General features: G+C 35.9%; 1 protein-coding gene across 1 annotated transcript in view; it reads right to left on the bottom strand.

Moving 5' to 3' along the window:
• Positions 1-18,463, bottom strand: part of ATP8A1 (ATPase phospholipid transporting 8A1) — a 99,738-nt gene extending 81,275 nt beyond the window's left edge. The window contains exons 1-7 of the mRNA XM_075708716.1: positions 18,432-18,463; positions 13,067-13,136; positions 12,311-12,438; positions 8,135-8,246; positions 7,056-7,221; positions 3,883-4,010; positions 2,111-2,188 (exon numbers count right to left, since the gene is read on the bottom strand). Of these exons, the coding sequence (XP_075564831.1) occupies positions 2,111-2,188; positions 3,883-4,010; positions 7,056-7,221; positions 8,135-8,246; positions 12,311-12,438; positions 13,067-13,136; positions 18,432-18,463 (714 nt within the window). The remainder of the gene's footprint in view (positions 1-2,110; positions 2,189-3,882; positions 4,011-7,055; positions 7,222-8,134; positions 8,247-12,310; positions 12,439-13,066; positions 13,137-18,431) is intronic.
• Positions 18,464-23,519: the final 5,056 nt, after the last annotated feature.

Below are 23,519 nucleotides of genomic sequence, written 5' to 3'. Positions count from 1 at the left end.
CGTTGGAGAAATTCGTGGAGGACTGTCTCCTGTGGTAGAGACCCCATGCTGGAGCAGGGGAAGAGTGTGAGGAGTCCTCCCCCTGAGGAGGAAGGAGTGGCAGAGACAACATGTGATGAACTGACTACAACCCCCATTCCCCATCCCCCTTCGCTGCTCAGGGGGAGGAGGTAGAGAAAATTGGGAGTGAAGTTGAGCCCAGGAAGAAGGGAGGGGTGGGGGGAAGGTGTATTAAGATTCGGTTTTATTTCTCATTACCCTACACATGTTCTCACTCCTCTCTCCTACTCAGTTTTGATTGGCAATAAATTAAACTGATTTTCCCCAAATCGAGTCTGTTTTGCCTGTGCCGGTAATTGCTCAGTGATCTCCCTGTCCTTATCTTGTCCCATGAGCTTTGTCGTTATATTTTCTCTCCCCTGTCCAGTTGAGAAGGGGAGCGATAGAGCGGCTTTGGTGGGCACTTGGCATCCATCCAGGGTCAAACCACCACAATGCCTCAAACTGTATTTTTTTTGTGTGGGCAGAATAGGAAAACAGGAACTGCAGCTAAGAAAACTCAACCTTTTTTTCCAACACCAAAGTTTTGCCTTTCTTAAAACCTGAAGATCTCTTGGGGGAAATCTTCTCTTCATTATGTGCAGCCCTTGAACTTCAGAGAAGACACTTGCTCTTTTTGTTAGCAGAGTCTCCTTTGGTGTCCCTACAAAAATCTGCTCACATTAAGAATCTGTCAGAAAAGTGAAAGTGGAGATCCCAAGAACACTGGCTAGATCTTGGTGGTGAAGAAGACTTTGATGAGAAACATAAGAAGTGAGGAAAAGAACTGTCAAAGTCAAAAAGAGGGAACGTGTCTGGGAATGTGAATAGCAAGCTAATGGCAGAGAGAGAAAAAAAAGATAGATTGTGTAATATGAGACAGAAGTAAAGCTAAGATTCAACAAAGTCTCTTCCCCACTAGAGGAGATTGTATTCCCCTTTAAGGCCAGGAAGAGAAAAATTTTCTGCTATCTGTACATACTTCTTAAACCCAGTAGGCAAAGGCCCTGTCCTCCTCTATGTAGACCAATGCTAGACCATGTTAACCTGCAACTGTTGTTCTCCCAAAAGGCAGATCTCTTAAATATTAGTCCCTAAGACTCGTTTGCTGTGTGGCTACAATTACATTATTATTTCTTGTTCTTAGAAAGCTAAAAACAACTTTTACAGTCTCATGCAATGAACTAAAGAATTAGTTATGAAAACTTCTAGGTTAGGAGATGCAAGAATATGTATACTTATGCATATAATACAGTTCAATTAAACAAGCACATAATATTTTTTCCACAGAATCAGTTTACCATCACCAGTCAATGTAACAGAAAGCATAATGTTTAGCATGCTTGTAAAGCGAGACTGCAAATACAGTTGGCTGAAACAGCAAGTCCAATGTGTAGTGCTTCTGGAAGCATGCCCTGTGCCTCAGACACACTTTCTACAAAGTCATACTTCCATAAAATGAAGAACATACAATGAGTGATCTCTTGTAAAAAGCCTAGCTGATTTTATAGTATTAAAAGAGAACTTTAAAGCAAAATGAAGAATTAAGCCCAAATTTCCAGGGCTTAAGTCAGCCATGAGTCCTCATTCCCTTCACTGCTTCCAATCTTCAGTGGCAAAAAAAAGAGGGAATGTATAGAATCATGATTCACTCCTAGAGCATACCAACTGTCTCTTCTGAGCAAGGCCGAACGTGTGAAAAAACAATGACATACTAAAGATGCACACTACCATAGTGTATATACAGAGACTAAATGTTTGTGCCACAGACAGCCTTAATGGTCAGAATTCCTCTGATTTTGTAACTTTAATGATACACTTCAACCTTTTGTGATTACCACATACATATTGATACATAAAGCAGTGTTTGTTCATTTAATACTGGTTTCAAAAATCTAACTCCCACATATTGCCAAGTGTTTTTAAAAATATCGTGACAAAATGAAGAAAATAGAAATAAGCAAAAAAAGATTAAGGCAAGAATGTAAGTTTTTTGAAATAAATACTCACATTATTAAATTGTAAAACCACATGAATAATTTCACAGTTAGAACCAGAAATTTTTTTCTACCTGTCCAAGTTCTTCATTGAGATTGGAAGTACGAGCCATAGCAGCAGTGTCCGTAGGTTCATAGTGCATGTCTATGTCCTGCAGATAAAAAAAAAAAGTACATATATTTAAAAATTAGTCTTCCATAACTTATTACAAAAAAATCTAGTACATAAATACAAAAGGTAAGTGTAGAAGAGCAGACCGAACATGAATACAAGGTTATCTACTTATGATTATTTCCACATGGGAAGCCACAGACACAATCAGATCACTTCCAAGAGTCCTCAGAAGAAATTAGATTTCCTCTTTAAAACAAAAATCTGTATGATTCTGTGAGATTTTACTCCAGTTATTTCCAGTGATCTGTATTACTGAAATGTTGTACTGATGCATCTAAAATAGATTTAGCAACAAGCAGAAATACTACATTGTAACACTTAGAGAGAAGTCAGGCTTCACAATTTATATTGTATGCACAACCAGTCATTTCTAAATAGCAAGATAAATATACCTGGAGATAAAAACGTGAAGATAAATTATAAAGTACACAATAAATGTAGGGTACATTATAAGTGGTGGGTGTTTTTTTTTTTTTACTTAAAAAAAAAAGAGAAAGTTTATTTTTAAATACAGTAAAAGATTAAAACATTGTGAAGTATGGCAATGTAGTGCAACAGACTGCAGATGACCAACTTCTCTACACCAATATGATATGCACACACACAAAGATAATGTTTAAGGTAGTAAATGCCCTGAGTCCCACATTAAGATAAATTAAAGACAACTAATCTCTCATGATGTGAAATGGGCGGGAAACAGAAGTTAAAACAGTCTTTCGATTTATTGTATGAACAGTTGCCAATCTACACATTTGAAATGGGTGAGCCTTTGTTGAATATTTATTTTAGCATACAGAACATAAAGGAAGAATTTCATTGCATTCCCTTATTCGTCAACAATTTGTTCTATAGCACAAAAGAAATGAAGAAATCAAAACCAGCTGACTGCTCACAAAAAGATTTAACTTTTAAAATAAAGAATACACTTTACCTGCTACTCCACATACACTTTTATCTGTATCTACATAACATCATACTTCACACGCACAAATCTATTTCTGACATTTGACCAAGGAATCAGATTAAAGAGTTCAGAATGGTACGATTAATTTACATTTGGAAAAAATGGAAAAAATGAAGGCATGCTATTAAAAGCACTTACATGGACGGCTTTAAGGAGAATACCTCACCACTACCCCAAACGGAGTAAACTCTTCTTTTCCCCCATTAATTCATTAAGAAAAAAAAATTAAAGGATGCCCAAATGATCTTCATATATTTTGTAAGAGGTAATACTAACAGACACTGACTTTGCACAAAAAACCCCATTAAACTATGGCGGTGGTGGTAAAATCAGCAAAATACTAAAAAAACCAAAACATGGGCTACGCTTAGAAAGAAGAAATGAAACTGGACAAAATTCCACTGGACTGCAAAACACTTTCTTTCTGATCATTCTGGATGAAACTGATACCTGAATATTAATAATGAGAAAGCACAAAGCACATAAAAACATGTTCCAAAAAGCAATTTGGTGCAGGTATAAAAGCACTAAGTAAAGCCATTTATTATTACCTTCTCAGATTCCAGGAATAATAAACAGCATACTTAAGTATTTGCAATAAGAAAAAGTCTGAAAAAATGCATACATAGAGAAGCAATCAATCACTTCACTTACTTGTAAAACACTTGATTTTAGAAGTCAATGCATATTGTAAAATTAATATTTACCCAATTTATGAAATATGCCTGGATAAATTTAACAACTTCAAGTGTAACCAACAAACTGATTGGAATAAGGTTATTGAAGAGAATGATAAAAGTCAAGAAATTCAATCCAAAGTTGCTTGCTCCACCATCTGCCAAAAAACAAAGCAAATAAAAAAACATTTAAGACCACACTTAAAAGTATGTATCTACAATGATTTCAGAGTATTGCATTAATAGCTGATTTTTAAAATGTTCTGTATCTAAGAAGAAACTTGAGAATTAATTACAATAACAATTGCCTAAAAATATGACCTTCATAAGAGTTAAGGATCTCTGTCATAAAGTGGAGTTCAAATTTAGAGATCTTTGCTGTATTTTCCAATTTCTGAAAAGTAAACTTACCATCCATTCCCTCTTTTGCTACATTTTAAGATCATAATCTGGGAATATCTATATATAGCAACCAAATTCTATTAGAGTTTTATATTTTTAAAGAGGGAAATGTGTAGTAGAATGAATTTTTTCTCCATCCACCCTCACACCTTCCTATTCCCTCCCCAACTCAGCAAAATACTAAGAAAAAGGTAAATTCACACCACATGAAAACTAGAGATTTTAATGAAAGTTCTAAAAGAACTGGAAATGTGAATATTAACATACATAACAAGCAGTTTTATACTACTTTTTCCTTTTAAAGTTTTAGAATAACTCTAGTAGTAGCACCTCAGAGATGATGAGAATGGGAAATAGCAGCCTGCTCTCCAGCACAGCAAAAGGGTAAAAGATATAGCCTGCCTGTCTGTATTCAAAGATCTCTCAAAGAAAAAGAGCCTCAAGACAGGTTTCCGCTGCCTATGGAACGTGGATCTGGTTGTTACTCTAAGATCCAAGAGAGCAGGTTTTGGATACTTTCATTAATACCAATTCCAGCATCAAAGGAAGTACTAGTCTAAAAGACCAGAGAGCTAACATTCACCATGACATTGATATTCTCAATAATGACTACCAAGATTAAATGAAGTTTGATACCTATTGCTACCTGTAAATAAAACAATATTCAGGTATTTATTGTTAACATTACCACTTTTTTTATTATCCACAGGCAACAGACTGTTCTAACTAAATACAAACAGTATTCAGAAAGATGGGGCACTGCTGGGAACCTGTTTCACTACCACATAAAAATTAAATAACTGAAGTGAAAGTGGAATAAATTACTTCTTACTTATTAAAAGTACCTGGTACAAGAACAACTATGAGCTGAACACAGCATTAAAGGGCATACTTTACAAAACCCAACACAATTTCATTTAATCATGGAGCATATATCAGAAAATAAACTGACAAGGATAATCACTTGAAGAACACACAAAATATCAATGCCCACTGTTTCATGTTTCTTTTTTCAGGAATAAAAACAAAAGCTTCTGAACTAACCACCATATTCTGAAAACTTTTACATTTCCCATAAAGGGGAAAAAAAAAAAAAAAAAAAGCACTGAAAAGAATAATCAGATGAAAAACAACAAATGATGAAGCACATCCAATGCCATCCTGTACTGGTTGCAGCTGGGATAGAGTTAATTTTCTTCCTAGTAGCTGGCACAGTGCTGTGTTTTGGATTTAGTAGGAGAAGAATGTTGATAAAACACTGATGTTTTAGTTGTTGCTAAGTGCTGCTAATGCCAGTCAAGGACTTTGCAGCTTCCCATGCTCTGCCAGGTGCACAAGAAGCTGGGAGGGGGCACAGCCAAGACAGTTGATCCAAACTGACCACAGGGCTATTCCATACCATATGACATCATGCTCAGTATAGAAACTGGGGGGGGCTGGCCGGGGAGCAGCGATCGCTGCTTGAGAACTGTCTGGGTATCGGTCGGCAGGTGGCGAGCAATTGCATTGTGCATCACTTGCTTTGTATATTATTATTATTATCATTATTATACTGTTACTATTATCATTACTATTTTACTTTATTTCAATTATTAAACTGTTCTTATCTCAACCCAGGAGTGTTTCTCACTCTTACTCCTCCAATTCTCTCCCCCATCCCATCGGGGTAGGGGGAGTGAGCGAGCAGCTGCATGGTGCTTAGTTGCTGGCTGGGGCTAAACCATGACACATTCTTTTATATTACTGGAAATTGTTAATATTCCATTAATGATTTTACTTTTTTCCACCTCACGATGGAAATACAAAAGTTAGGTCTCTTCCTTTTTTAAAAAAAGTTTCTTCCTCGGCATCAAAAAGAAGAGAAGCAAGATTTTCAATAAACAAAAGTTCATCATAAAAGCAGCCAACTGTTCTGTTCAACAGAAACTTTAGGAGAGTGCCTTCAAATCAGAATTCGAAGATTTTTCTTTTAAAACTCACCAAACCACCCCATAACCCCTACTCTGATGACTACATTCAGCAGCTTTGTATTCAAGACTGTTGCCTCAAGAACAGAAAGCCCAGTTCTGGTTCTACTGCCTAAGTAAAGAAGGCTCTAGCCCACCATCAGAAATTCTGAAAACATGAATAATTGACCATGAAGTATATTTATGAAAACTTCCTTTAAATCTAGTTCCCCCACTGAGGGTCAAATTATGTCAATATGTCGCAAGCTGCTGTGAAGGCCCACATAATACCACATTGCCTTGCATCCACTGTGAGTAAGCTGCCCAGTATAATATGTTAGCTGAGAGCTTTTGTGCCTGTTTTACCTTCTTTAGGAGCAGTCTGCTAAGATTTGATGTTGGCACCCAATAATTAGTTAGATCCCTGTATAGTAAAAATTATAAAGCCATAGCATCATTTCCTGGGATCAGAGAGTTTAAAAGTTCAGAAAAGTTACTGCAGCTTTAAATGTAATCCATCGGTAATAGCTGAAAATGGCTTTAGTCTGATGTCTAGGAAGTTGACTGTTTATGCCAGTGGAATGCTGATACAGACCTTGCTGAGCTGCAGAGATGTAGAGGCTGAAAGATGTAGAGACAAACAATAAAGCTCCCCGTTCCTGAATTTAGCAAGAGCTCAGATGTCACAGTAGGGTAAATTTTATACGTGCTGTGATATATCTAGCCTAATGACTTTAGTCAACAACCAATAAAGACTGAGAAAAAACACACTGTATAAAGGATGGCAATCATCCTCCTTTCCAAATATGAAAGCAAACTGAACACTAAAAATTAATATATTATTTTACATCTTACAGTTTAGATCAAGATACCAGTCTCTTCCAGTATGCCTTCGATTCCATATAGCTGAGCCAATAGAGCAGATCAAAGACATGGCAATAAGGATGCAGAACAGAATCAAAATCTGAATATTTGTAATTCGTTCCACATTAGACATTTTAAGAGGTGGACTTGTTGAATTCTGCAGAAGACAAAAAGTAACAGTGGCTATTAAATATTAGAAGAGGTACACACAGTCCTTGCTTTACAAATTACAGGTTACTGCATCCTTTTCCAAATATTCTCACAAACACTTCATCACCATAAATGGCATAACTGTTTCACTTGAAAGGGAAAAAAAAAAACAAAGAAGCAGCTTATAAATCCATGAATTAGAGCTTTAGATTTGTGTCACCAGTAGTTTAAACCAATCACACAGAACACTCGTAACAGCAACAGCTAACAGTAAACATTAAAAATGAATGTGTATACACCTTATCAGTGCTAGGGAAGATGATTGCCAATACAAACAACCAAAGTTTTTCAAATAACTGTTTTACGTATCAGAAAAGCAATAAATAGAGCACCATGCATGACCAATCTAAAACCGTTCTTTTTTTCGCAGCAAATGCATCCCAATTTTGACATTTCAAACAGCACTAGGAAAAGTAACTTCATAGTCTGAGAATGGTTCTCTTCCCTCCTCATTTTGCAAATAAAGTTTCACTTCGTCTTCTGACAAGAATGCTTACCTTTGTACTTGAAAGAAAGCTCCACAAGAGGACAGTTTTAGGAGCAGTCAAAAATAAAAGAAGATGAACAAGCAAACTATAACGATCCAACTTGCTAATAAAATAGTTTTCAAAACACAAGTTACAAAATAGAATCAATGAATACACTTACTAGTGGAAAAACTACTTTGTGGCTAAGTGACTAATAGTAACAAGAAATTGCTTTATTTTTATTGGTTTTACTTCATAAGAAGGATGCTCTATTACTGATATTTTAACTACTGTATTGAATCTAGCCATGTTTTCTGAAAGGATTTTCTGTGCTGTGTAACAGTGTAATAAGGTAACAAAACAGATAATTTAGCGAAAATCCAAGTGACAAACCTGCATAAGTTTTGTGTCATGTCCGGTATAGACAACTATCCCATGAACCCACTGGGTATTTCTCAACTGAGCTCCTCGTAGAAGAATCTGATCAGATCCCAATGGAACAGTACTACAAGGAAGGAGTTTTATATTTTAGCATTAGAACAGTCAATGTCAATGAATAAACATAGCCAGCAGTTGTTAAAACTAATTTCTCAAAATTTAGATTATTATTCTAAACATGCTAGGAACCTGATTTTCATAGTTAACTTCTTGGGAGTGTTGACAGAGAGAAAACTTGACAGTTAAAAGCAAGCCCAAAAATTTAAGTTTGCAAAAATATTACTTACTACTTAATTTTGACTACGGACACTAAAGGTATGGTAGTACTAAGCAAGCATACTGAAAGTAACAAAGGATAACTTTCCTGTGATTTATGATTACAAAGCTTTTTCCTAAGCATATGAGGAAACTCAACTACTCTTACAAAATTGATTGTCCAAAGTGATTTTCAAATTAAATAGTTTTCTGAACTCTCAACTTAATCCACTCTTCCAGTGAAATAAATATCTTTTATGAACGTGATTAACTATTTAAAATTCACAACATTTCCTGCACCTTCTTTAAATTGCAAAACCAGGTAAGTCTACTTGTATTGTTGTTTTAGAACTGTAGTGAGTAAATGAGCAACAAAACCTCAGAAGACGTTGGAAACATTTAACTGTCTTAAATTCAGACAGGTTTTTGGAATCAGATCTTGCAAAAACTAGAAAAAACATTTAATCTGGAAAAATATTTGAGTGCTTTTCCATAAAAACCAAACAACTAACAAACACCACCCCACTACAGCTTAGTCCACTTTCTACGAAACTAGCACAGAGCATACTGACTGTTTAAGGAATCATTCTCCCCACCACTAAGTTATGTTTCAGCAACTGAAATGCTGAATGATATTGCCATGGAAAATAATTTCCAGGCACGGGCACTTCATCAAAAGAAGGAACTGGAAAAGAAAACCGAAATATAGAACATACTGAGATTTACTTGTTTGCTAAATCTGAACTGTGCTGCTCTTTTAATTTGAGATGTGTTCATATCATGGCAAAATTAAGAGATTAAATGTCCTTCTGAGTATGAAAGGAACTGCTTGTGTTTGAATTACACAAGAATCATTAAGAGAGACTCCTGTTGCCATCAAAGATTGCTTCTGCACTTACATTTATTTATTTGCATTCCTTGATCAGAATCATTCAAGACTTTTGGACCATCCATCAGCACAATAATGCAGACACTTCAGTTAAGGAATGGATTACATGTCATTCCAAGAATAATTAGGTATTCTCTAATTAACACTATTAACACTAACATGAATGTCACAAAAGATGCAAGAAAAATAACTTTCTCTGGTTATATGCAACTCCCCCACAGATAAAGTGGGAACTTTTTCAGCTATGGACCTTCTCTGGAATGCCAAAAGACTTTCTTGTCCCTTCTACTAATACAAGAGAGTCTAGGAAGGCGGAAGTCAAAACCTTCCACTCTTAATTTTTGTACTCCTTGAAGAGTCAGGTGAGTTCTAAGACTATTCCTGCCACTTCCTGATCTTCCTCTTTGTTTTCCCTTCTTAAAAACTGTAAAGAATATGCAGTAAAGTTTTTTCTATTGCAGGATCCATTGGTTCTTTTTTCCATCAGGACACTGGCTCTCAAATGAATACCATTCTCCAACCTGGGACAGGAATTTATTCTCAAGGGTCTGTTATTGCGAAGACAATCAGAAGAGAATTGGGATTGCAGCCAGCGGGAGTTGTCTCCAGCAGAACTGGTGCACAGACAAAGGAGATGAAAACACAGCAAAACAACCACGGGCATAGAAAGCCCAGATCTGCCTGGTGTCAGGTTACTGATCCTCAACATTGTGATCTTACCCCATGCTCTAATGAGGTGATGGTGCGATGACTTGACAGAGCTCTCAAGTCTCTACTTCCCAGCCTCAGCCTTCTCAAAACTGCTCAAACTCATCTGATTCTTCTACGCTACGTAACTAAAAACTCCTCAGCAACAAAACTGGGTTGTATTCAGTAAGGTATATTCTCAATGGGGAAATACCCTTTCAGCATACTTTCCTGCCATGGCTCTCAAGGGTGTATTAAGAGCTAGTAATTTCTAAGGCACATTTGAAAGCTTACATACCAAAATGTTTTTCTTAACAAGCATACTTCATTCTTATCCAAAATTTTCTTAAGAATGTCTTCAGGAAAACATTTACTTTAGTTCTGGATAACCAATATCTGCCCTTGTTTTTAACTTGCTCGCCCTTTTCCTCTGAGCCACTGTCTAATCATAATTTCAAATTTATCCAGGTTAAAGAACTTTTTTCCTTTCTTGAGCTAATTGTCTTCATTGACTGAAACCAAGTGACATGCTTCTGTATATTCATGAGTGTAACAAAGAGCTGCACACTTCGGAGATAAGAGTTAACTTGCTCAAAAGCTGAGGAAGTCAGCTTTTGCCAAAAGGCCAAATAACTGCAGTGGAGTTCTACCTCCTTGAATACTGAGTATCAAAAAAAAAAGAGCACCTTTGGTTTTTTGAGTTGCTCTCCCATGAAGGGAAAAAGAAAAGACTGAAAAGGTCAAACAGATACAACATTTATGGCACTCCAGTGAGTTACCTAAAGGGAAAGAAGAAAGAAGAGGGAGATACATTTTCAGTATCCTCTGTTGCTTTTGCAAAAATATTAAGATGGTAGTGGATAAAGTGGAAGTCACAACTGCTGGATCTACATGATCTGGTGGGAAGGTCTTAAAGATCTGGGTAAATAAATACCAGTTAGGTGAATCTGTGCAACCTCTAATATGGGCAAAAATTCATCCCTGATTTTTCAGGTTGGAAATAAGGTCAGGATCCAAAAAAGAGTTACTTACCTGCAATTCTTTTTCACTGAAGGTAAATATTATATTAGAGCCACACTTTTGGAACTATCCTACTGCACAGGAACTATATTCAAAATATTTCAAAACTGAATTTCTCAAATGACAAATTGCTTGACCAGCAGATGGCGAGCTCCTACACATTCTTGAGGCATAACAGCCATCAGCACATTCAATGTTTCTTTTTTAAATCAAATTTTAAAATTAAATAAGTAGATTAAAAAGAAAAGTATGTTTTTCCCTCTAGCCAGGGAGGAAGGATGAATGTGTGGATCTATTATAACTATTACCTTCAGAGAAGAATTACAGGTAAATGTTTTTCTCTTCTTAACAACAAGTACAGTGGAATTATAATAGATCCACACTCTTGCGACTGAAAACTCCTGGAATGCATCTGTAAGAAATCAGTAAATAAAAAATGGAATATAAAAAAAAAAAAGGTATTTAATAATTAGTTAGTACTACATATATCAGTCTAAAACCATAAACATGAATAATATTGTATATGGAGAAATAAATGCCTACCAAATAAAAAAGAAATCCTGTAAATCTTTGGGAATGAAGGACTCAACAATTCTGGATCTAGTAATGAATTTTATACTCCTAATACATAACATTCAGTTCAAACCCACAGAAAACTCCAAATATCATTATTTGGTAAGCACTTAAGTGTTTTTAAGAATTTCTGAAGCAGTTTTACAAGCACTTATGTTTTAATTGCACTGAGACTGTCTCTTTTTACAAAAACATACTTTCAGTAAGCTAAGGTCTTAAATGCCTTTCAGCTACCAAATTAGAAGAATTTGAGGTATCTAGTGATGGACTCGGTTCCACTCCAGACTTAGACAAAAAAAAGAAAACAACAACAACAAAAAAAAAAACCAGACAAGAAACCACTTCTATTCAGCTTCTATAATAGGAACTTCACAGGCAAGGAATGAGATGCTTAAGAAGTGAGTTACTAGGTACATATTCCAGAACTATTAGAATTTGATTAGCACTACCTTCTATTAATAGCTATTGCTTTATGAAGGTCAACCAGTATAAAAACTCAAGTTGTAGACATTAGAAGTATGGTTTTACTCCTCAAGTTTTTTTAAAGAATAAAGTCTAATAAAGAATACATCAGAAAAGATCTTTATCTATCTAGTCTTAACAGAATAAAGTTTAATATTCATATTTTAACTTGTGTAGTTTAACAACATATAGCTATCTACTGTTAGATTGAATCTACTGAGATGATCTTCCTTGGATTTACATACCCATGCCCATCCAGTCTGATGTTTCCAACAAAGTCATAGAGATGTCGGTTTGGACTCTCACATTCAATTCTGCCTGAAAGTCTCATCAAGCTCTCTATGTCCTTTATATCTGATGTTAGTGGCAAACCCTGTAAACAGAATTAGTTTGTCATGACATTAAAAATCACTTTCCAATATATAAATCTGTGTATTATAAATCTGACAGAGATACTGGTTTTCTGGTTTTGCACTATGGGAACAAAATACGACTGCTACACTTTGCTGTCCTGCTGCTGGATGCTACAGACAGAGAAAAAGTCACCTAGGTATCTTAAAACATCATGATGAAGACAGGGTCATAACCAACCATAACTCAGCAAGAATGTTCCTGCATAGAGACAGCATACTCAGTCAAAAACTGCGTTCCCTACCTGCCCCTCAAGGACAATACTGGCACCACCAGCTTTCTTCTGCAGGGCTTCTCCCTCATCTATCCTCTGAAAACAAAACCAGTCTCCAAACTACAAATCTTTCCACCTATTGTCCCAAAGAAAAACTGTAAAATAAAGTGCAAGGCATGGCTTAGGAGTAACCATTTGTTCCTCAGGCTTAATTAATTGCACAAAAACTTTTATGATGTCAATAACCCGCAGCTTTTTATTCAAACCATTAGAATTTCAGTCTTCTAAAGCAGCCATTAATGTCATAAAATATGTTTTTATAAGCAGTAATAGACTAAAAGAATATTAGCAATATTCTCAAAAATGGAATTCCTACCTGTCGAATTTTTAAGTTTGTCTCACCATCTAAATTAGATGTTTCAATGTAGCACATAGCTTGCGGTTCACTATTAAGAAAAAAAAAAAATCCTTAATTTTAAATTATAACGTCAAACCCCATGAAATTTCTGTAATCTTTTAATAGCTATTTATGCAATCAGTGCTTTTTTCTTATCAATTCTTCAGACCTAGAATAATTTACAGCCAAATCTGTAAAACCAACAGTACTTTACATTTTCAGATGAGTCTGCCAAAACCTACCTTCTTAGATGAAACACTACTAAAAATGCTGTACACAGTAAAGTCTTCTATGTTTTTACATGAGATTAAGATACAGGCACAAATGTAGTGCACTTACAGTGCCTACTACTGTAGGCAGCAGTAGTTTAGCATTAAAGTTGTAAAACACAGCAGTATTTTGTAAAATACTTTTAGGTTTTAAAACATATTACAACCATTACAGCCGTGTTAACTAGGAAAACAGAGATATAGAAGGACACAATTATTTTTTCTGCAAGTAGATCGTAAACAAGAACAGGTCTAACAGGTCAGGATTTCTGAATTACTCCACTCAGCTCCCATTTTCTGGACACGAGGACAGAACCTACTACTTATATCTACAATAAAAAAAAGTTCTGAACCTGTAAAGAACCAGGAGTCATAAAAATCCCTTACAACTTAAAAGAATAAATGTTTGCTCTCTACACCAGTTTAAAACTTCTAGTATTTTCCTTCTTTCTAGCATGAAATTCAAGCATCAAGTCTTTTTTAAAATTTTCTTTCTTAATGCAACAGTGGCTACTGATAAGCAACTTCATTTTAAAATGCTTGCAGGATAAAGGTCTGTAGGTTATTCTAACATTTTTGTAAAGCAAAAGCATTAAAATGTGATAAATAATTATCATAAAATTCCTTTCAGGCTAGCATTTTCTTCTTGGCAAACTCTTCTAAAAATGTAAATAACTTTTGTTTAGATCATTTGGATGGAGTAATTTGTATAAAACATTATTACAATTCTAGCATTTTTATTAGTTCATTGTAAAAAACAAATAATATTTTTGTGCAGAACTTTTAAAACAGACTAGGGCAGCAAAAACGTTTCAAGTGAGACACATGCTTAATTGCAATTACTGTAGCAGACAGCAGTGACCTCCAAAGTAAGTAAGTTACAGTTAGATCAAGGCAGGCCCATTGATTTGTTAGGGAGAAACAAAGTGCAATAACAGTGCAGACAATAGCATAAAGCTGACGTGTCTAAGAAACATGCATTTTGTCACAATACGCAAGAACAGCGCTGCTTTTGCCATTGCATGCAGCAGAGATTGTGCAACATCCAAGTTTGTGCAGAGGGTCCTCTACCAGTCCTACCAACATTAAACTATATTCTTTGCTGAAAATAGTGGGTTGGTATAAACATGTATATTCTTAATTTGCTCTAAGGAATTAAACATGTGTTTATCCTGGTGTTTTACTGTGTGTTTATTCAACGACAACTTGTCTGATAAAGTTTCATAGGGATAGTGTAAAACAAAGAGGACTGGAACAAATTTTAATTTCTTGGAGTGTTATTGTATATTTACACTTTAATGATCCGTACTTTTATCAACCGAACCCTTCGTAATTTTATAAATGTGTGGGTTTTGTCAAAGAAAAGTGAACAGCAAAGCAAAGATTATCAAGATGGCAGTGTTCTTCATATTTGGTATATGAGGACCCACGTACACATATCCTGTGCAACTAGTTTATTCTAACCTTGACGACAGACTGATGAGATCAGCTGGGAGATGTTCCCCATTGGTCACTTTCACTACTTCCCCTACTGCCACCTACACATCCCAGTTTGAAAATGATTAGAACAGAAAAATAAGTGACAGGGAAAGAAAAAAACAAAACCCAAACAAATGGACAAAGACAAAAAGACAGAATTTGAAATTATTATACAAACAATACATGTTAATCAAAATGTCTGATGACAGTTTTTTCAAAATCTATTTTAATCAGGTCAGAACAAAAAGATGTAGAATATTTTTACTCGAGTGGATTGTTTTACTGTAAGGCACCAATTTTAAGATGCAGAACACATTGGTATTGTACGGTAAAAATAAAAAGCTGTTATGCATATTTCTCAACTGACAAAGTTTCTAGCCACTCCATACATTAAATAAAAAAATAAAAGCCACAACAAAAGATTTTCCACCAACTTTTCTGGAAAGTCAGGTGACAAGAAACTTTCTATGTAGACATGATGAAAATGATTTTGTGCTTTGTAAAGTTCGATTTACACTGAACTAGCAAGAACCAAATGCAATTAAATCTCAGAGGTTTGTGTCCTTCCACTGTAAGAAATTATAGTTTCCTAAAAGAATTAAGGTCCTCTTATTCTCCAGAAACTGCTACTGCTGGTAAAAAGAACCAAATATTATTAGCTTGTATTAAACCAGGCCTGTAGGCTCGCATTGATATTGAAACCTAAAATGTAACTGGGCATCAAAAAACATCTGGAAAGCAAAACTGACGAGGCTGTCCTCCTGGAGAATGCATAGCCACGTGGAGATGAGAGGTGGAGAGTACATGCCGGTATGCAGGCAGAATTAGAGGTAATGTAGTAGCACAGGGTTCTGTCCTGGAAGGAAGGTTGCAACAGGACCCTAGTAACATAACTAAGAAGGAAGTTTTAGCTGGAAGAAATGCCTGAACTGGGCCCAGAAAAGCAATCACGATTCAAGGAGCCCCCTTTGCAAACTGGATCCTAGAAGAAAACCTGACAGGAAAATTCAAGGTTGAGTAATGGTCACAGCTGGGACAGCGTGTTCTGACAAGTGCAGTGAAATGAGGTTAAACAAAGAGGTAACAGTGCTGACAAGTCCAGTAGCAGCTGACTATTTTTTCAATTTGTCAGCACGTGATGTAGGATTCCTTCAGGGGGCACAAGGCTCGGAAAGAAGGCTTGGCAGGCAGCTGGTATTTTTCTGTGTGTAAACTACAACTGGAGAACACTGTGTCACAAGTGTCCTCCAAATCCAAAAGGGCAAAATAATGAAGGCAAACAGGAAGCTTATAAAGAAGCTGCTCTGAGGATGTAATCTGTTTTGCTTGCAAAACACTCGGGTTAGCATGACAAAAGCTATTTATCAGGCCAACAGAACAACTGGTTTTGCTGCATGGTGTATTGCCTATGAAGATCTTGGTGGAGAAGCCCCAATAAAATTTATAAATGCTTCTTGAAGTGCAGAAGTAAAAGGTTTATAGAGTATACTCAATAGAAAAACACCTGAAGTTATGACAAACAGTAGCACTGAAGACAGACTGTGGTGAAGATTTACAGTATTTATTTGGCAACTACTTTACACTTGATAAGAATTTAATAGAAGTATTTTAAGAACAGCTACATTTGATTTTGAGATGTAATAGAACATGGAATAAACAGTGTACTAGTCTACACCACAGTCTGTCACAGAAATGTATAAGAACCTAATCTTATTAATTGTATGTATAAGTGAATTCATGAACTTCAGTGGGACCATAGAGGGTTTATATGCAATCCATAATGATACACATTACAATAATGCTTCCACTTGTGGCAGAAAAAAAATACAGAAATTGCATTGTAAACATACAGTAATAAATCAAAACACAATTGTCATATTTAAACAATCTTAATTTAAAAAAATTCTTGATATGTTGCCTTTTGACCTGATCAAATAGATGTTGAAAAATGTGCATCTTCCACATAAGATGTGGATTTCTTAAATAAAACTGTCCAAGGAAATGATGATAAACAACCTCTGATTGTCCATGTAAAGAGTCACAGCATTACATGCTATAAATTAAGTCTTGCTTTCAGTGCTGAAATTATCCATAATATATTAGAGAATAAAGTGAATGTTCAGCTCATAAAGACAGTGCTAATTTGATGGTTCACATCTCATGTTCATTTTTTTTTCCTGATTCAACTATCAAACTGGCGACTATATCCATTAAAAAACATTTCTGTTCCCTGTAATACATCCATTTTAATTTATTTGTAGGATGCAATTTGTTAGGTTCGTATCAAAAAGCCCAAATGGTTAAATATGGCATTTGAGGTCCAATTTTTACACAGAGAATTGGTCTTTTTTGTATTATATCCAACAAAATAACAAAGTTTTTCTTCATGGTAAATTGAATGCCAGTGTAATTTTAAAACTGTAATTGTCACAGTTTAAAGAAACAATGCCTGAAATGATAAATGCCTGAATGAACAAAAGACTACACTTCAGAACAGCAGCATTTTTGTTTATTCCTTATTTCCTTGGAGCAATCACAAATAAATAAATAAATAAATGCAGGGTAGAGAAACCAGCCTCTACACTATAAGCATCAGTGGGCATCTCTACCTTGATGAGAGCAGTACAGTGTCAGCAGGTATATACTCTTTGCCTTTTATTATAACTATATCTCCAACATCTACCTGAAAGAAAACTGGGAATTGGTTAATGGTCTCAAACAAAATATGTTATCCCTTTGTTTTAAGCACAGTAGATATTTACCTGCTGAATTTTCTAGAAAGACTGTTAGAAACTCACACACTTAGAGAAGCCTGTAGGTATTAGGTACTCAAAGGTCACTGGAATTCTTTGGAAATCTGTTCTTTAATAGGCCTAATCCTGACCTTCTCTATGCAGCTCTTTACTTTTGCTAGTTATTGTAAAATATTTTATGGGAAGACTGAAGTTAAGCTAAAGAAGAAATTAATCTCCCCTAAGATCACAGTTCTGTTGCATCATGCTATATACCTTATCCTCGCTTCTTCAAAGTTATAAACCAGTTTCATCTGAACCTCACCTCCAAATTACTGTGGGTCAAATTTTGTTCAAGCTTTCAGGTATGGAAACCAGTAAAACTAAGGGACTAGATAGACAGCATAACATTTAGTCCTTGAAAGTTACCTTTAACAGTCCCTTCCTAACCACTGCATAACAGCCTTTAAAGTTCTCATGATTTACACCAGAGAAGTTCAGCAAATACACAAAGTAACTAGTTTTCTGAAAGAAGTTTCTGCCTTGGCACACCAAATAATACTAAGGAACTGCCAAACCTTGCCATATGCAAATACTCCCAAGTCAATCATATTATTCAAGTTATTTTTCACTGAACTTCAAGCCCACCTTTTAACGGCAGTTTTGCCTGACTCATGCCATCAAAACTGACTTAACTTAAAAGTACATTTTAAGAGACAAGTATTAACAAACAAAAAATAAAATACAAAAGATCACACATTTCCCATCATACCAGTTAATTCTTATCAATGACAATTATTTGGAGAAATAAAGCAAATATTAAATCTGCATTATGCTCTAAAAGTCACCAACATAAACACACACCTTTTCCCAGTGGACAATCTCCCATGCGCCATTTCGTAGTACTGAAAAAAATAAAAAAAGAAAGATAATTTTCCAGTTGTATAATCTAACTGCAGTATACAGGTATGTGCTAAATTCCTTATGAAATGCCACATGGACACAAGTTCATTTTCACAATATTTTACAGCATGCCCTGTTTAAAAATTCATGTCAAGCATTTCAATTATACAGCACATATTCCGTACAACAGGTTTTGTACCATAGAATCTTATTACAAGTCAATCAAAACATTTTACAGGATTTGAGAATCAATTAAATCTGATAAAGATTGTATGATAATGTGGCATTTTCTAAAATAAATTAGTAATTGGAATAAAAAGTTCCAAAGTAAAAAAGTTATGAAACCAGGGTGGTGGTGTGTCAATTCAAGAATTTTTTCTCAGTTCAAATATTGATGAGGTTCATACAAAAAAGATTCATAGAAAGTCACCAGCAGGCTTCTTAGGATTCAACTGTTCTGTTATTGGCATACCTGAGAACTTTTGGATCATTGCAGTCATCTCCTCCATAAATGTACCAGAAATCCCCCAAATCAACCCATGTGATTTAGCATAGATTTTCCCTGACGGCAGCAATTTATATTGCAAGCACGCTCCACTACTCTAGTTTTAAGCATTGCTACTGTGATACAAAAACCATGCCTTGTTTGCCAGTTAATTGCCAAGATTGTGTTTTCAGAGAATAATAAAGGTGACTTTTTTATTTTTATTAGCACCAGTTACAAAGCCACTGAAGACTGATGTGCAAAAAGAAAATGAAAATGTATTGCCATGTATCAACACTCAGAGAGATCCAAGACATTGTTCTCTTTCACTGTCTCCCCCAGCTTTCAAACTGTCAGGATGCTTATCTAAGTACCCGATCAGGACCCAACTCTTCTGCAAGCATGTGTTGATTTCAGAAAAGTGGATCAAAATGTGGGAATACATATGGCCTTCACACCTAAGTCTTCCTTGAGGTTCTGTCCAGACTGCCCCCTCTTCTTGTATATCTCAATGATTTCTGCAAGTTGTTATTTAACCTTCTTAATAATTCTTTAGGAAGAGATAAATTATCTTACCCTTCCTTCCCCCAAATTTATTAGTGCTGACATGCTCAGGGCAGTGGTAAATGGAGCACTCTCTCTTTCATACAGTAAGCAAGATATTTTAATGACTGTCTCACCAATCAGTTGATCATTACACAAAATCTATTTTGACAAACCATTTCCTTTCACTGGGAAAACTACAGATCCAGAGTGAGGACTGGTTGTAATACTGTTCTAAGGAACTCAAGACATTTGATAATTGTGCCACCAACTACCTACTTCCATCTCCTTGTGTCAGCAATGCTGTTTGTGGGGTCATGGTATAAACCAGATGAAAGAACTGATGAGGATTAAAAATATACCTTGCAGCAATCCAGATGACTAAGTTTCACAAATAGCTATAGTAGAACAACTGCCAGTGGAGTTCTGCAGGTCTGAATCGTAAATAAGCTGCCAGAGGTGGCCAGGGGCTTCTTAAGAAGTGCTGGCTCCAGAAGCACTTGCACTGCTGAAATACAGCCTAAGGCTGTTTCACATGCAGCCAAGCTGACCTGACACAGCATTGCCACTGCAAAGGGAAGGTCCTGTTCTGCCCTTGCCCCATGCAAATGTGCGTGCCCTCACTGCTTAATGCTTGCTGCCTCTGGTATTTGTTGGACCCTTTCATGAGCAAGTTTAACCCACTAAATGAAAGGAAAGGGTCAGCTTTCTTTCTGGATTTGTTTCCTGCTGGTTTAGCTGGTTAAAATTAGCTCACAAATGGATGAGTCAGACTCATGAAAGCATGCTGAGACACCTGAAATCTCAAGAGTACTCTAACCCTAGCTTGATCCAATAAGCTTTTAAGCACAATTAACACACACTGACATTCAGTTAAATCCATTTTCTTACGAGAACAAACAAAGAAGGGGTGTTGCTATGCACCTTTTATATAATGGTTAGAGAACTTGTGCCATAAAGTCTTCTGCAGCCTGGCTTTCACATCTGTATCTCCCATTTTTCAGCTGTCTCTAAGAACTAACTAACAAAAGCATGCTCCATCTGTCCTACAGAAGTCTACTTCACCACACTGCAGAAATGCACATTTCATTGTGTCAGAATGTCTGATGGTATCCTGCTGTGTATGTATGTAGCCTGAGGTAGCAAAAATAATCCCTAATGCAGCCTAATAAATCAAAATCCTGTGCAAAAGGGTTTTTTTTAATAGTTATGGAAATTTAGAAAGTTACTTAGGGCTAACTGAGATACAGATGATCTTTAAGGAATAGACAGATGAAGGGAAACCGATATACAGAATCTATACATGCACACGGGTATCAATTTTGGCTGTGGTAGTTAATCTTCTTCACAGTAGCTGGTTTGGGGCTATGTTTTGGATTTGTGCTGGAAACAGTGTTGATAATAAAGGGATGTTTTCCTTATTGCTGAGCAGTGCTTACACAGAGTCAAGGCCTTTTCTGCTTCTCACACCACCCCACCAGTGAGTAGGCTGGGGGTGCACAAGAAATTGGGAGGGAACACAGCTGGGACAGCTGACCCCAACTGACCAAAGGGATATTCCATACCATATGATGTCATGCTCAGCATATAAAGCTGGGGGAAGAAGGAAGGAAGGGGTACACATTCGCAGTGATGGCGTTTGTCTTCCCAAGTAACCATTACGCATGATGGAGCCCTGCTTTCCTGGAGGCGGCTGAACACCTGCCTGCCCATGGGAAGTAGTGAATGAATTCTTTGTTTTGCTTTGCTTGCGTGTGCAGCTTTTGCTTTACCTATTAAACTGTCTTTATCTCAGCCCACGAGCTTTTCTCACTTTTACCCTTCTGATTCTCTCCCCTGTTCCACTGGCAGGAAGTGATCAAGCAGCTGTGTGGTGCTTAGTTGCCGGCTGGGGTTAAACCATGACAACACATCATTTCATTAACAATTTCCTATGTTCAAAAGACAACCAAAGGTGGAGCTGGTTATGTAATGTACTACGCACATTGCTACTTTTCAGGGTTACAGAACTGGTGATTACATGAAAAGAAAGTAAGGGTACCATACTGATTAACTTTTTAATTATTGACAATAGACTATATTTGACAATACATTTAAATATTGCTTTGACAGCACACTAGGATTGATGTTGTACTTATGTGAATCCTGCATTAGCTTAAGAAACTTGTTTCTCAGTGCTAGCAATATTTTATGTATTCTCATTACAATTTCAACTTCCAGGATGCTCTTTTGCATGCATGGAACATTCAGGAATTATAGGAACATTTACCAAAGAGCCTAATGAGAGGTAACCAAGGAGAAGAGGCGGTGAAGACAGTAAAACAAGTCTTTTATTAATTTAAAGCTTTGTACACTCTGGACAAAAAACAAAATTGAAAAGGTACTTCAAGATTCACTGCCACCTAAAACTGTTGCTTGCAATCTCAAAAGCTATGAATGCTTGATGAAAGAATTTTGGATGTCTACGTCAAGCTTTCTTTTGTTTTTTTATGTATAGGTAAGAGGTTATCTGTTTCTCCAGGCCTGTTCTCTGGAGATTCCTATTCCCAGTGCTTTCAGTCAATAGATTTGTCTCTGTGTCCCAATCTCTCCATACCTCCTGTTGAGCTACATGCTCAGTAGTTTCGTAAGTTACCTTCCCTCTCCATCCCCCACAAATTTTATAGTAAAGTTTAAGATTTATGTACCATTTAGGTAGGCTTTAAAATTTAAGTTTTTAAATGAGAGATATTTCCAGTGATTGGCAGTGCTAAACAATTCTCATTATTTTTAGTCAGTGACTACACCCCTCCCTAAAAAACTTAAAGTTATGTTTGTTATTTATTTAAAAAAAAAATCCATGTAAGATTCTCCTCCGTGGTATTTTTCATACTTTCTGCAATCAAATTCATATGACACTCATTACTCCTCCTGTTTATAAAAACAGGACCAGCTCTACCAAGAGAGGCCTACCTCAGAACAGGTAACATGAAAAACGGAAGAGCAGCAAAGCGGGAACTTAAACTAGGACTTCCTACCTGACCAGCATGTTTAGGACATATTACCTAACATCTCCCTCACTTTCTGAGCTACAGTAATCCTCTGGTTTAATATGTCATCTTTTCTTTATTAAAATCTTAAAAAAAAAAAAAATTCACATTCCAAAGTTTTGGTTTGGGTACACTGGCTAAATATCTCATTATCTCTAATCAAACCACTACATTGTTTTCATATTAAAAAACCAAAACCAAACCAAAAAACTCTATTCGCCTTTATCCACAGTTTTGAAGCAGCATAGAAAGACAGTTCCATTTCATGACTTTTCCTTCCAATTGCAGAGTTTTCCAAAATCAAATTATTCAAAATTTGCTGGTTGAAAAAAAATTATGATTTGTGTACTTAGAAATGCATAGACTTTTCATTATAATCTAGGCCCACTAAATATAGTGGTGATTATGATCTTTGAACAGCTACAGCATCACCTGTGTTAAATGAGTAAATGTTAAAAGTTTCTTAGGAACCTCATAAACTTATCTAGAACATATTCCATTTTGTGGGGCTAATGTGACTGCAAATTGTTATTTCAACTGTTTAGATTCCAAATTTTCATGTAATCTGCATAAGCAACTTTCCACTCAATTACCTGTCAGCAGTTCAGATTACATTACTACCATGTGCAAAACATTCAAAAAACAATCCCCCAAACCACAATTAATACACTTTTAAAAATTTCCTACCTTGAGTTTGTTTCTTGTTCACCGCATTATCAGCTTTATGCCTTTTCTAAATTAAAAATGCACAGTGGTTAAAGACTTCTGTTGAAATGATAAAGCTTTCACACTTAAGATAAAAACCACACGTATTACGCCCTCCCACTAATCAATTAAATAAACCGATTTTAAAAACATTTTAAACAGGACCATGGATTACTTGCATAGTTATGATCATCAGGAAAGTCACATCCAGTTCCAGGCTAACTGCGTTGTACAAAAATGTCCTCTCATGTGGGCAATTGCTACCTAAATAAGTTCCTTATATAAGGA

The sequence above is a fragment of the Pelecanus crispus genome, chromosome 4 (genome assembly GCF_030463565.1).
Source record: "Pelecanus crispus isolate bPelCri1 chromosome 4, bPelCri1.pri, whole genome shotgun sequence".
In the NCBI taxonomy this organism is placed as follows: Eukaryota; Metazoa; Chordata; class Aves; order Pelecaniformes; family Pelecanidae; genus Pelecanus; species Pelecanus crispus.
This window is presented reverse-complemented; position numbering and strand designations above follow the sequence as displayed.